Source organism: Spodoptera frugiperda, chromosome 9 (assembly GCF_023101765.2).
Source record: "Spodoptera frugiperda isolate SF20-4 chromosome 9, AGI-APGP_CSIRO_Sfru_2.0, whole genome shotgun sequence".
NCBI lineage: Eukaryota > Metazoa > Arthropoda > Insecta > Lepidoptera > Noctuidae > Spodoptera > Spodoptera frugiperda.
Genome location: NC_064220.1, coordinates 4,836,369 through 4,849,027, shown reverse-complemented (window position 1 = coordinate 4,849,027; position 12,659 = coordinate 4,836,369). Strand labels below are relative to the sequence as shown.

The 12,659-nt window shown below is 36.5% G+C and overlaps 1 protein-coding gene across 1 annotated transcript in view; it reads left to right on the top strand.

Annotated features, from left to right (window-relative positions):
• Positions 1–12,659, top strand: part of LOC118281961 (hemicentin-1) — a 46,970-nt gene that overhangs the window by 19,912 nt on the left and 14,399 nt on the right. The window contains exons 28-43 of the mRNA XM_050695990.1: positions 274–389; positions 1,003–1,233; positions 1,768–1,921; positions 2,259–2,376; positions 2,732–2,942; positions 3,471–3,690; positions 4,319–4,624; positions 5,121–5,299; positions 5,606–5,833; positions 6,253–6,415; positions 6,801–6,917; positions 7,224–7,318; positions 7,650–7,781; positions 8,258–8,362; positions 8,748–8,841; positions 9,287–9,403. Of these exons, the coding sequence (XP_050551947.1) occupies positions 274–389; positions 1,003–1,233; positions 1,768–1,921; positions 2,259–2,376; positions 2,732–2,942; positions 3,471–3,690; positions 4,319–4,624; positions 5,121–5,299; positions 5,606–5,833; positions 6,253–6,415; positions 6,801–6,917; positions 7,224–7,318; positions 7,650–7,781; positions 8,258–8,362; positions 8,748–8,841; positions 9,287–9,403 (2,586 nt within the window). The remainder of the gene's footprint in view (positions 1–273; positions 390–1,002; positions 1,234–1,767; positions 1,922–2,258; positions 2,377–2,731; positions 2,943–3,470; positions 3,691–4,318; positions 4,625–5,120; positions 5,300–5,605; positions 5,834–6,252; positions 6,416–6,800; positions 6,918–7,223; positions 7,319–7,649; positions 7,782–8,257; positions 8,363–8,747; positions 8,842–9,286; positions 9,404–12,659) is intronic.

The window sequence follows — 12,659 nt, the reverse complement described above, 5'->3', positions numbered from 1 at the left end:
CATTAGATTACAACTATTATTACTTAAAATAAACATTGAATTCTTTATTTTTTTTAAAATAATACACGTTTTTTACCATCACCTGTTTGCGACGTTTGGGAGCGTTCCGCTTACACCCTGTATAGTATATGTATGTTGTATACACTGTATAGATCCTGGCCTAGCATAAAAAAAGTAAACACATAAGTATGTTGGCAGCAATAAAACTACGGAATCGTCGGAAGCTATAGATTCTAGTTATCACTTCTGACTATTTTCTGTTCTACTTCGCAGCAATTCCAGCTCACTCGCAGTCAGAAGAGAGTTTATCATCAGTGACGCTGGTGGAGGGAGCTAACGCAACCGTCGAGTGTCCCATCGCAGGCTCGCACTCACTCAAATGGTATAAGGTTCGATGTTACACTATGAAATTATATAATTCATTTTCCTTCTTTAAAAACTTAAATAAAGGAGGTTCTCAGTTTACCCTGCGTGATTTGTCTACGATTATCTCGTGATTGGTTAAAGGCTAATTTTTATTTTTTATTTTAATGTACGTCTTGTAAATTATTTTAAAACATTCCGATACGTATTTTTTATTTTCTTACGGAAACAAATACATACTTTCGAAGATATATCGATTTGAAATATCGCGTGACGTCACGTCTAAGTACGTTTTTTACGTAGAAATGACGCATTTACTGACTCTCCTACACTTTGATTCGTTTTATCTAAGTATTCTTATTTTATGTGACGCTGTTCTAGCGACGTATTTTTATATTTTGTATGAAATTTTACCTAAGCTTAATTATTATGTTACCGGCTTACTCACGACTGTTTGACGAGGAACTCGACTAATTTCGTGTGTCGCGGAATGCTACTCATGAATATGAGCCTCTAGCATGGCTTGAAACTAGTCGAGTTCCTCGTTAAACAGTTACGTGTGTAACCAGATAACATAATAATTAATTTAGTATGTCTCACGAAAGTTATAATCAAATTTATCTAAGCTTGTTTTTTCAGAATGCCAAAGTGATATCATATGGTAATCTTCTTTTAACAAACGTGTCGCGCCACAACGCTTCCACGTATACATGTGTAGCAACAAATGCCGTGGGGTCCGCGTATGCTAAGGTACAGGTCGTGGTTGAATGGCCACCAGCCTTCATAGACCATACCACCACACATGTGGAAGTTATGAGAGGAGACGACTGGTATTTCGACTGCGCTGTTGATGCAAAACCTAGAGCTAAGGTTAGTATCCAAATAAGTACTATGTACTAGTTCTCTCTGCATCTAGCTGAGGTTGATTGATGGATCTATGGCCATGGAATCCGCCGATGTAATTTATTGAACGACTGCACGGTTGGAGCGGTGGCTGGGCAACTGGCTGCCGCGCAACGGGTAGCATGTTCGATTCCCGCACGGAGCAACTCTTTGTGTGATCCACAAATTGTTGTTTCGGGTCTGGGTGTCATGTGTATGTAAACTTGTTTGTTTGTAAACGCACCCACGACACAGGAAAAATCCTAATGTGGGACAAAGTTTTTTTTTAAATATGTTTTAAGTAAAATTATTAGTGACAATGTAACAATTGGCTGCATGTTGCGCATGCAATTCAGGAGTGGAGTAAGTATGTTGGTATGTTGTGAGGAGGTTTTTGTCTCTGGAGCCCTAACCACCGGTAGCTTGGACCATGCTCCCGCTACTGGTCGGCTGTTTTAAATAGTATAAAAAAAAATTAGATGAATTTAATTAAATAAATTAAAACTTTTATTTCATTTTCAGACTAAATGGGTGTTCAACTCTAAACCTCTAGTGTTTGAAGACAAGCCCCGTTTGAAAGTGATCAATATACAGCCACATAACGCGGGCGAATACAAATGTATAGTCAGCAATGTACATGGGACGGTCATCAAACAATTCTCTTTGAACGTCTTGAGTAAGTACATGATAAATATTGTAAATATTGCACATACTTTTGGGATACAATAGGGATGATGACGGGGTATGAAAATTAATAAACTATTTCGTCTGTCAGTTAGTTTATGACAAAATATTGGACACGTTTTTTTTAATTTGTCATATAAGATGACTATTTTAAATAAAATGAATCAAAATTTAGAAGAACATAGGACCAAATACATTATTTCTACGTGTAAAACGTCTAATGACGTCACGCGATATTTCAAATCAATACAACTTAGAAAGTATTTGTTTCCCGAAGTAAATATTTTGGTACCCGGCTATACATAATACATGGTGTCCTTTTATTTCAGTTCCCCCATATATATCGGAATTTGATATGTTAGACGTGCAGCTCAAGGAAGGCGTTAATGCGACATTACAGTGCAATGCTAAAGGAACACCAGAGCCTACACTTACATGGACTTACAAGTTGGTATTATTAAGATAATTTGTTTCATCATCCATAACCCTCTCCATGCATTATGAACCTATACGTACTTACCTACTTTTAAACTTACACTATTCCCAAAGGAAATACAGTAAATAATAAAAAAATATTAACAGCGGTTTACTAACGTAAGTCGCTCTACTAGTTTCAAGTCACAAAGGACCCTTCCCGTGAGTAGAAAAGATAAAAGCTCTGTAGGCTGTGTGACAGCCTATCAGTTATCTACGTGAGTAAACTGCTATTTTAAATCAATTTAGTATGTCTCACGATAGTTCTTATACAAGGGAATATAGGATGTTATTTCTACATTTTTCTATTTTTTATTTTCCCTTCCAGTAATACAAACTGGCATGAGCAGAACTCTCAGTTGTCTAGTACGAATATAACGAGGCAGTCAGAAGGTATATACCGGTGTGACGCAGTAAATAAGGCCGGCGCCACGCACATAGTGTACAGGGTGACTATAGTCGCCCGGGCTGAGGTCCAGGATATTGTAGCGTTCAGCAACGGAGAAGGCGTCACGGTTGAAGGAAGTTTGGAAGCTGTGGTACGTGTACTTATTTTAATTGATTTTTTTTATTGAATTTGTGGCAAATGAGCTGACGAGGCACGAACAACACCAGAGGAGTTACAGCTGCGTTGCTGGAGTATGCTCTTTTCTTGAATATTTGAAGGTCGTATCGGTTCGGGAATACTGCCGACGACAGCTCATTCCACAGTTTTGCTGTGCAAGGGAGAATATAATAATTGATATATTATCATCACGTAGGATCTTCTTGTAGCTATAAGGAAGGCAACACTAAGGCTGTTGTACACGACGCGTCATTTAACGGATGCATGCGACCTACAAAAGACAATAGGTGGCCTAAAATTACAAATTCTTACATCTTGCGAGAAACCGAGAAACAAAAAAACTGTGTCCACAGAGCGGTGTCGTTGTGATACTCACTCCTCATTTAAATCCGCTTATCATCATTTGTAGATTGCATGCATTCGTCAAAAGTCTCGTCGTGGACAATAAGGCTTTGATGGAAGACGGAGATGTCCAAGTATTAAAAGTCTACTGGTTTTCTAGCAAGGATCACGTATACGTGTAACGTGCAAAGCAACAGGTAATCCGATCCCAGATATACAGTGGATACACCAAGGACGCGTAGTTAGTGAGAATTCGTACGACATTGACTATGCAGACTTGATACTTAATGACGTGCAGCTGGCACAAAGCGGTCTCTATACTTGCGTAGCCAGTAATGAAGGAGGTAACCACGAGAGGAAGATTAAAATTGATGTTCTTGGTGAGTTGTGCCCAATGTATACCGATTGATAGAGTATTCAATATTGTCTTGTTGGTTAATTGCTCATTTCGAAATATACAATTTGCCTATTGACTAATGTTGGCCTATTTAGAGATACAAGTAAACAAGGATTACAATTACAAGAATTATGATGATGAAATGATTAATGATTTACAAGGATTGGCCGCAAAAAGCTTTAAACAGAGAGGAGTGGAAGGAAGGTAGGGAGGCCTTTGCCCTGCAGTGGGACGATCATGGCTGAAATCTAAATCAATTTAGAGATACAGAGGCTTAATACATTAAACTCCATGGGGGCGAAAAGTGACTGGCGCTAGCGGAGAATTTGCCATTAATAGATTTTTGTTGGCAGTCAGTCTTAATTTGTGTTTTTTAAACATTACTTTTTTTAAGGAACACGTAACAGACGTATCACCTGATGGTAAGCAATCGCCGCCGTCCATGGACACTTGAAACACCCGAGGTGTTACAAGTGCGTTGCCGGCCTTTTGGGGGTTAGGAATTTAAGGGTTGTTGGGGAATCGGGGATTGGGAAGATTGGGAAGGGGGGAATTACCCTTTGCATCTTCGATTGATACATTAGCTCTTAACCCAATAACTTTTCTTGTAGAGCCACCAAAAATATTCCAAGAACTATTCCACAATGCAAACACGACTTCGAACGAAGTGCACCTAGAAGTGATATCAGGCCAATCTTTCTACCTCCACTGCCACCCTTATGGCAACCCTCAGCCAGAGATCTACTGGTTCAAAGACGATTTACCATTAAAGTTTTTTGATGACGCCATGGTTTCTACGGACTTCGGTGAAGTGATTGTAGCAAAGAAAGCGGTACAGGAACAGTCGGGAAATTACACTTGTGTCGCTAGGAATAAGGTCGGAAATACAAGCGTGGTTTATTTGGTCGATGTGTTAGGTAAGTGCTGTTTGATTACAATACTTTTGAAAGGAGTCTGTTTTCTTTTTTGTTTTGATGGCAATGACTCTGTTTAATTTACTTGTATATTGATTGATCTCTGTTTTTGATAGAAACTCGTTACAACTAACGCAAGAAATCGATCTTAATCCACCTTCCAGATTTTCGATTGAAATTGATTACTTTGACCTCACTCCCGTTTACTGAACGTAATCTCTCTCGATTTTCATCTGTTCAACTATCGTTCAGACGTCTCTGGTTCTGCAAAACGAAATATATTTCTGAAATGTTGGTTTTTTAATAATGGTTTAAATGTAAGGTTGACAACAACCGAACAATTTAAAATCCAACTACAAAATATTCAGTTACAAATAACCAACAGTTACTTCAATTACAAACAACCATGAACCAGTTACTCAGTAAAAAATATGATAGAGTAAAAATATGAGATTCAATGGTTTATTATGCACTTTTTGAACATTCTCTTCCATTTCAGTCCCTCCGCCGTCACCCAAAGAGTCATCCAAACAGTTGACGATTGGTTTTGGAAAGCCACTGGTGTTAACTTGTCCAGCTATGGGCAGTCCTTTGCCCAGCGTCATGTGGGTAAAGCATCCCTATTCAGAAATAAGTGAGAATGATCGAGTGCACCTTACTGATGATAATTTTACTTTGGTAAGTTAATGTGACACTGAAATTAGTTTTTAAAAATCCGAAATTGATATTTAGCGGCTTCTTTGCGGATCCGGAGCTGCGGACTACCTAGCGGGTTTACCGGGGCTCCGACTTGAAGGGCAGAAGTAGGAACGGAGTGGTTTTTAGTCAGTAAGAGCCTGAGGCTTCCTCTCGCCTCGCCCAAGGCCGGAGAAAGAAGTCCATGGATTTTACACACTTAACAAGGAAGAAGTGATTGAATGATTTTCCAGACCTTAAAAAAAACTTCTTCGCGGACTGATGATGTCCTTCAATATTATTTTTCAGGTCATAAATAAAACAAAAGTGACAGACGGTGGTAAGTACTCCTGCATTATGACAAACAAAGTCGGTACTACAGAGGTTGTATATGACGTCACGATACTGAAGCCGCCATCCATTGCTGCTAATGTTGGCAATAATCTTGTGGAGGAACACGTAGTCGCATTGAAAAGAAGCATTGTATTGAAATGTGAAGCTGACGGATATCCAATGCCGAAGATCACATGGTTGAAGGTAGATGATATTCTTGTTGTACTTCAGAATAAAAATATAAGTTTGAATGTTAATGTTTTCGGTTTAATTTTGTACGCTAGTTATGTGTTTTAGTTACAAAAATCACACAACGTTACGCCTTTTATCCCCGAAGGGGTAGGTAATACCACTGTATGATGTCCACTTTTCACCATTTGTGTGTTGTTATAAGTCCCCTGTAATATACGAATTAACAAAGAAGTTGGTTAAAATCAGTTTATCAATTACACGCGATTTTATGATCTGGATCCTGGTGGATAAGGTCGCCATTCCAAAGTTATTTATTCAGTCTTAATAAGAATTAAAACTATTCGTCCAATAAAACTGCATATATCAAATTTTAAGTATCAGCGTCTGACGAAAATCTATCTTATGATTGATATTTAAGGTCTTATTTTCAGGACACACAAACATTAAGTGAGAGTTTATCAAACATACAGCGTGTTTTGGGGAACAGTTTGTTGGCTATATGGAGCGCTGACGTCAGAGACGCGGGACAATACATTTGTGTAGTGGAAAATGAAGGCGGGACTGCTCATCGAAGGTACAATGTGGTAATACAAGGTAAGTTAACGGGCCAATCTCCAGAACGGACGCATTCATGCAAATGCTCTGGTGCTTTTTTAACAAAAACATACTATTTGAATATCATATCTGAAAAGGACCAGAGTGATCTCACGAATACGTCCGTTTTGGAGATTGACCCTAACAGGAAAAAGTTTTGTTGGTACAAAATGTTATTATTTACCATCACTCTAGGGTGCCCATTGATCGTTTGCCGCCGATTATATACCATCAGGTCACAAAATACTAGCGAATGATCTCAACCAAAACTCATAAAAATCAAAATAGTAGTAGAAGGTGTTTAATGAGTTCTCAGGACTCATAGATGGTGTCTAATTGTCTCATGATAATTAATTTCAAAGGTAGCATTCAATGTATGTTCTAGTACCGGCGAAATGGAGTTCGTGGACACAATGGTCCTTATGTAATGTAACCTGCGGATTAGGATACCAGCAGAGATCGAGGTCTTGTCAGTTTGTCGACGATAAAAACAGAACTATTGGTAAGTCAAACAAAGTATCTGAAAGTATTCCGAAACTTTGCAAAGCCATTTGATTTCATTTAAAATCGTGACGAATAATCATTAAACTAATTTGGCAAGCAAATTTCATCTGTAGTTTACAAATGTTTATTGTTCTATTCGCTTGAAATAATAATTAGTTCCAATAATTTTTCTCAGTGTCTTTTTGTCATTCACATACTAAATTTCGTATAGGGTGTTCCACAGGGTTCAATTTTGGGGCCAATATAAAAAATAATGCCACATATACTATTTAAGTTTATGTTTAAATTCTAATATATATTTCAGACAGTTCTTCAGAATCAGAGAAAATAATTCTGGATCAATCGGCCTGTAGAGGTCCAACTGTTGATAAGAGAAAATGTCATATGCCTCCTTGCGATGTGAGTATTAAATTAAACAACAACAAAAATAGAGAACAGAAGATACGACTTAATCCTTTTACACTTACAAAATACTAGCGACCCGTCCCAGCTTCGCATGGGTGCAATGGTGATATATTATGCATATATTATACATATAAACCTTCCTCTTAAATCAATCTATCTATTAAAAAAACTGCATCTAAATCCGTTGCGTAGTTTTAAAGATTTCAGGGGACAGATAAAACGACTTTGTTTTATGCTATGTAGTGAACATGTAATCTTACTTGTAAAATAATTGTGATATTATTTAATATGTTATGGTTTAAATGTACAAAATATTGTATTGTAGGAGGACGAATCAAAGGGCCGGTGGTCGCCGTGGTCCCGTTGGTCGGAGTGTTCAGCTACGTGTGGAGTGGGTACTCAGGCGCGGACCCGACGGTGCAAGGCTAAAGGCAAGTGTGACGGAGACAATGTGCAGGTAAATTCTTTTATTTTCCTTATATTAATATATCATATTTTTCAAAATAAACTGCACCGTGCAATTTAACGTGTCGTGGGTTCGATTACCGCATGGAACAACTCGTTATGTGATCCATAAACTGTTGCTCCGGGTCTGGGTATCATATGTATGTTTGTAAACGCCTGATCCGGAGCTGCGGACTATGGTTTTTAGTCAGTAAGAGTCTGACACGCCCTCCCGCCTCACCCAAGGTGGGAGAAGTCATTGGATGATTTTCCACGTCAAAAAATGTTTTTAAACGCACCCACAACACAGGAGAAAATCCGGAGGGTAACGTTTTTTTTTTTTTAAATAGAATTTGGTTAACCAACCTTCGCAGCTATTAATAATAAAGCTGTTTTAAAGAAGAATAGACGTTATATTGACTCTTTTACTTTATAACTTTCTCGTTTAAGTAGTTCCTTACAAATACCAACCACTATGTTGTATTTCAGATAAAGAAGTGTTCTGACTTACCGCCCTGTAGTCCTACTTTAGATCAAAACAATGAAAATGAAGTTACTGATAATAATAACTACAATGAGGACAACAGCGACCCTGTAAGTAATATATGTATAGCAAAATTCATCAAATTATGTCTAGCCGTTCTCGAGTTACACTCGCTAAAACGGGTACTAATATAGATAAGGACCTCGCGCTATATTAACGTCTTCTATGAACACAAAAAATATAAGCATTGCTGTCTGAAATGCATAGACGTACTTTGACAAGAGATATCGAGCAATCTGTATCAGTTAATACTAACTCGGTACATCATATTCTGTTGTCTAATTCCAAGTAGATATGTATCAAGGTACCAAAAAATATATCACACGGGCTAAAGCCATTTATTATAGCATTAACTGCCGTAAGAAAACTGTAGAAGGTGACCCACGTCGATCACCAGTGTCCGACGTGGCGGTTAACATGTTAATACTGTTGCAGGATTCTTACCTTCCAGACTTTACCTATGAAGTACAACCAGAAACGATCAACTCGTATTCCTCTCCGGACGTTGAAGAATTTTATAGGACATCAGGTAATTTTACTTTCCTACTCGTAGTATATTACTAGGATACGATATAAGGTGTTCTAAAAGTATCTGGCAAGACTTTAATGGGAGGTAGTATGTGTTTGAAAATTACAACCTATCTATGAGAATGCAACATAATTTTTATTATGACCGTACTTTCCGCAGATTAACGGCGCGTTCCAATAAACTACCGATCGGTAAATTTGCTTACGAGCCGTAGAATTATGACATAAGCTCCATACAAAATGTGTCAAAATTCTACGGCTCGTAGGCACATCTACCGATCCGTAGTTTATTGGAATGCGCCGTAAAACGTCGTACTACGTCGTAGTAATTAGCTACGGCGTAGGCCCGTAGCCAAATTTTATTTATGCTTCATTTTTTATCAGTTGTTCTTTAGAACTATGCGAACTATCGATTCTATGCGATTGACATAAGATTGCTTTTCCAGGATCAAAAACTACTTCAGTATTCTTCGATGTTATCGTGACAGAGAATTTGGATCACAGTGACAGAGGCCCGTGTGATCCTGGATATAGGCACAATGCCTCATATAATACTTGTGAAGGTATGTCGTATCGAAATGAAAAATAATCTAGAATTATTTTGCGAAAAAAAAGTTTCCTCAAATAACTGTTACTCTCCAGTAGTATATGATTGGGCATTCTGGACCACTTTTCGCTCGGCGAACGCCTTCGCTCAAGTGGTCCAGAATGCCCAATCGTGAATGGTCGACTCGTTAATGTTAGTAATGCAAAATAGATAGTGGTAGTGGTACGGTTTATAAATATTAATCTAAAATAATATTTGTTACATTATTACTTAAACTGTTCCACGCAATAAACATGAAATTTGTAAAGCAACCACAATCGTTGAATGTCAACATAATATGTGATGAGTTTTGTAAAACTGATTTCCGTCACAGCGAATTATTACCTAATTCAGTACGTTGTATAATTTGCGGACCGTCAAATTGTGGAAAAACAAATTTACTCATTAGTCTTCTTTTACATGAAAATGGTTTAAGATTTCGAAATGTTTATATTTATTCAAAAACCCTGTACCAACCCAAGTACATATTTTTAGAAAAAGTGTTGCAACGAGTATCAGGTGTTACGTTTCAGAAATATCAGGAAAATGAAGAAATTCTAAGAGTTCAGGACGCAAAACCCGACTCTGTGATTATATTTGATGATGTTGCTTGTGAAAATCAAAACAATATGCGTGATTATTTTGCAATGGGAAGACACAAGTATATCGATTGTTTTTATTTAAATCAAACTTATAGTAAAATTCCTAAACAACTAATAAGAGATAACGCGAACTTAATCATACTTTTTAAACAAGATGAAATTAATTTGAAGCACATATACGAAGAACATGTCAACACTGATATGTCATGGGTTCAATTTCGTGAAATGTGTTCAAAAATATGGAACGAACCCTTCAGTTTTGTCGTGATTAATAAAGATTGTTCTAAAAATAAAGGTTGTTATAGAAATAAGTTTGACACTTTCGTAGTTTTTGATTAAATCAATGTTATTTAAATCCGATACCCTACCTTTCTTAATTATTCTACTTAGAACACTTAATCAAGCACTATCTATTTCATCAATATGGAAAAATCTTTGAAAAGACAAATCGTTGAAGCGACAGAAGCCGTGAAGAAAAAAGTGCGAAAAATGAAGGATATTGAAATAAATAACAAAGAAGCGCTGGAATCCGTCTTCAAGCCTGTAACAGAACCATTAAACTTAATTGCCAATGTCAGTAAACAATCCGCTCCACAAAATATTAAAGATGAAGAAATTGAAGTTCCATTTATGGATAAAACCATAATGCAGAAAGAAGTTCTCAGTGACAAAGAAAGCAATGATACAGACGATTATGACTCTGACTCCGACAGTGACTCTTCTTATAAATCAATAGGCGAAAAGAAACAAGATTGTAACACAACTTCCTGGTCAGTTTCTCCAGAAGCGTTAGCAGACATTCCTTTTGGTGTCAGATATGATAATGGAAAGTTGATGTTGGGTTCTGCTCGCATAATTGTCAATGACGAATATATCATAGTGGCAGATCGCAAGTACCGAACTACGCCTGGATTGAAACAGTTGCTACTGAAAAAGAATGTTGATTCGAGTTTAGTTACAGAGAAAGATATGCAACATTATAAATTAATGCTACTTGATACTAATGCACATCGTCGAGATTATGATCCAAACAAACCGATAAAAAGTAATAAAGGTTTAAAATATTTACAAATTATTAAGCCGCTTTTTTTACAAACCAAAGGAAAAGGACTACCCTTAACAAAAATGTGGAAGAAGAATGTAGATTTTATATATTGGGATGATCCTAATGAATTAGTAGAAAGGTTAAAATTGTTAATTGCATCTCAGGATGCTGGTAACACAGGGGTAAATAACGAAATTATATCTATAATAGAGGAATTGCGTGAAAGTAATATAATAAATACATAAAACATCTATCTGTGTTTCATTTTACTGTCAACCTTTCAAAACAATACATCTTAAAGATGAACGTAGACAAATTCGGTCATTTTATTCACAAGAGATTGCGCATATCTGATTTATTTGAATTTAACGATAACGCATTGTTAAAATCAGAAAGCGGGGATTTTGATTTAAAAGCTTCTAGACTGAGGGGAGTCCGATCTCCCGTAGATGGAGACGATGCGGTGAACAAGGATTACGTAGATCGATTAAGTGCTAATACGATACATGAATTAAATAAACTAATTGGTGCTTTACGTTCTCAGCTCACGTTAGATGCACAAAAGACAGTTCAAACTACTTTAAAAACAAAGATACCTGAGGCTTTGAATCATTTGGAAGATAAGTTTTACACTAAAGCAGATATTGATAAATTGCTTAAAAAACTGTAAATTATGTCAAAACAACAAATAGTAAATGAAATACATAAAACTGCACGAAGAAATTTTCTTCGACGTTCTGTTGTTCTAAAAGGTATCGACGACTTGTGGCAAGCTGATCTGATGGATATGCAAAACCTAAGGAAATATAATAAAGGCTATAATTATATTTTAATAGTGATCGATTGCTTCTCAAAATACGCGTGGACGCGGCCGCTAAAATCAAAAAATAAACTTGATGTCACTCATGCTTTTGAACGAATATTACTTGACAGTCATCGAAAACCTGATAATTTACAAACTGACATGGGGACAGAATTTTATAATAACGCATTTCAAGCGCTTATGAAAACATACAAAATTAACCATTACTCATCGTTTTCTACCAAAAAAGCATCAATCGTTGAGAGACTAATTAAAACCATAAAAAATAAATTGTATAAATATTTTAGCCTTCATGGAAACTATAAGTGGCTAGGTAAACCATTAGAAGTAACGCTGGAATCATATAACAACACAAAACATCGAACTATTAAATTAAAACCCATCGATGTATGCAAGTCTAATGAGCAGATAATAAAAGAAAATATTTTGAAAGCAAATAAACATGTATCTATTCCATATAAACCTAAGTTTAAAATTGGTGATTATGTTCGTATCAGTAAATACAAACACAATTTTGAAAAAGGTTATACTCCTAATTGGTCAACAGAACTGTTTACTGTAAAAAAGATTAATAATACAATACCAGTGACATACCATATACAAGACCAACGAAAACAAGCTATATTAGGAACCTTTTATGAACAAGAACTTCAAAAATCAAACTACCCTGGTGTTTATTTGATAGAGAAAGTTTTAAGAAAGAAAGGAAAAAAACTTTACGTTAAATGGTTGGGTCTTAACAACAATGAAAATAGTTGGATTG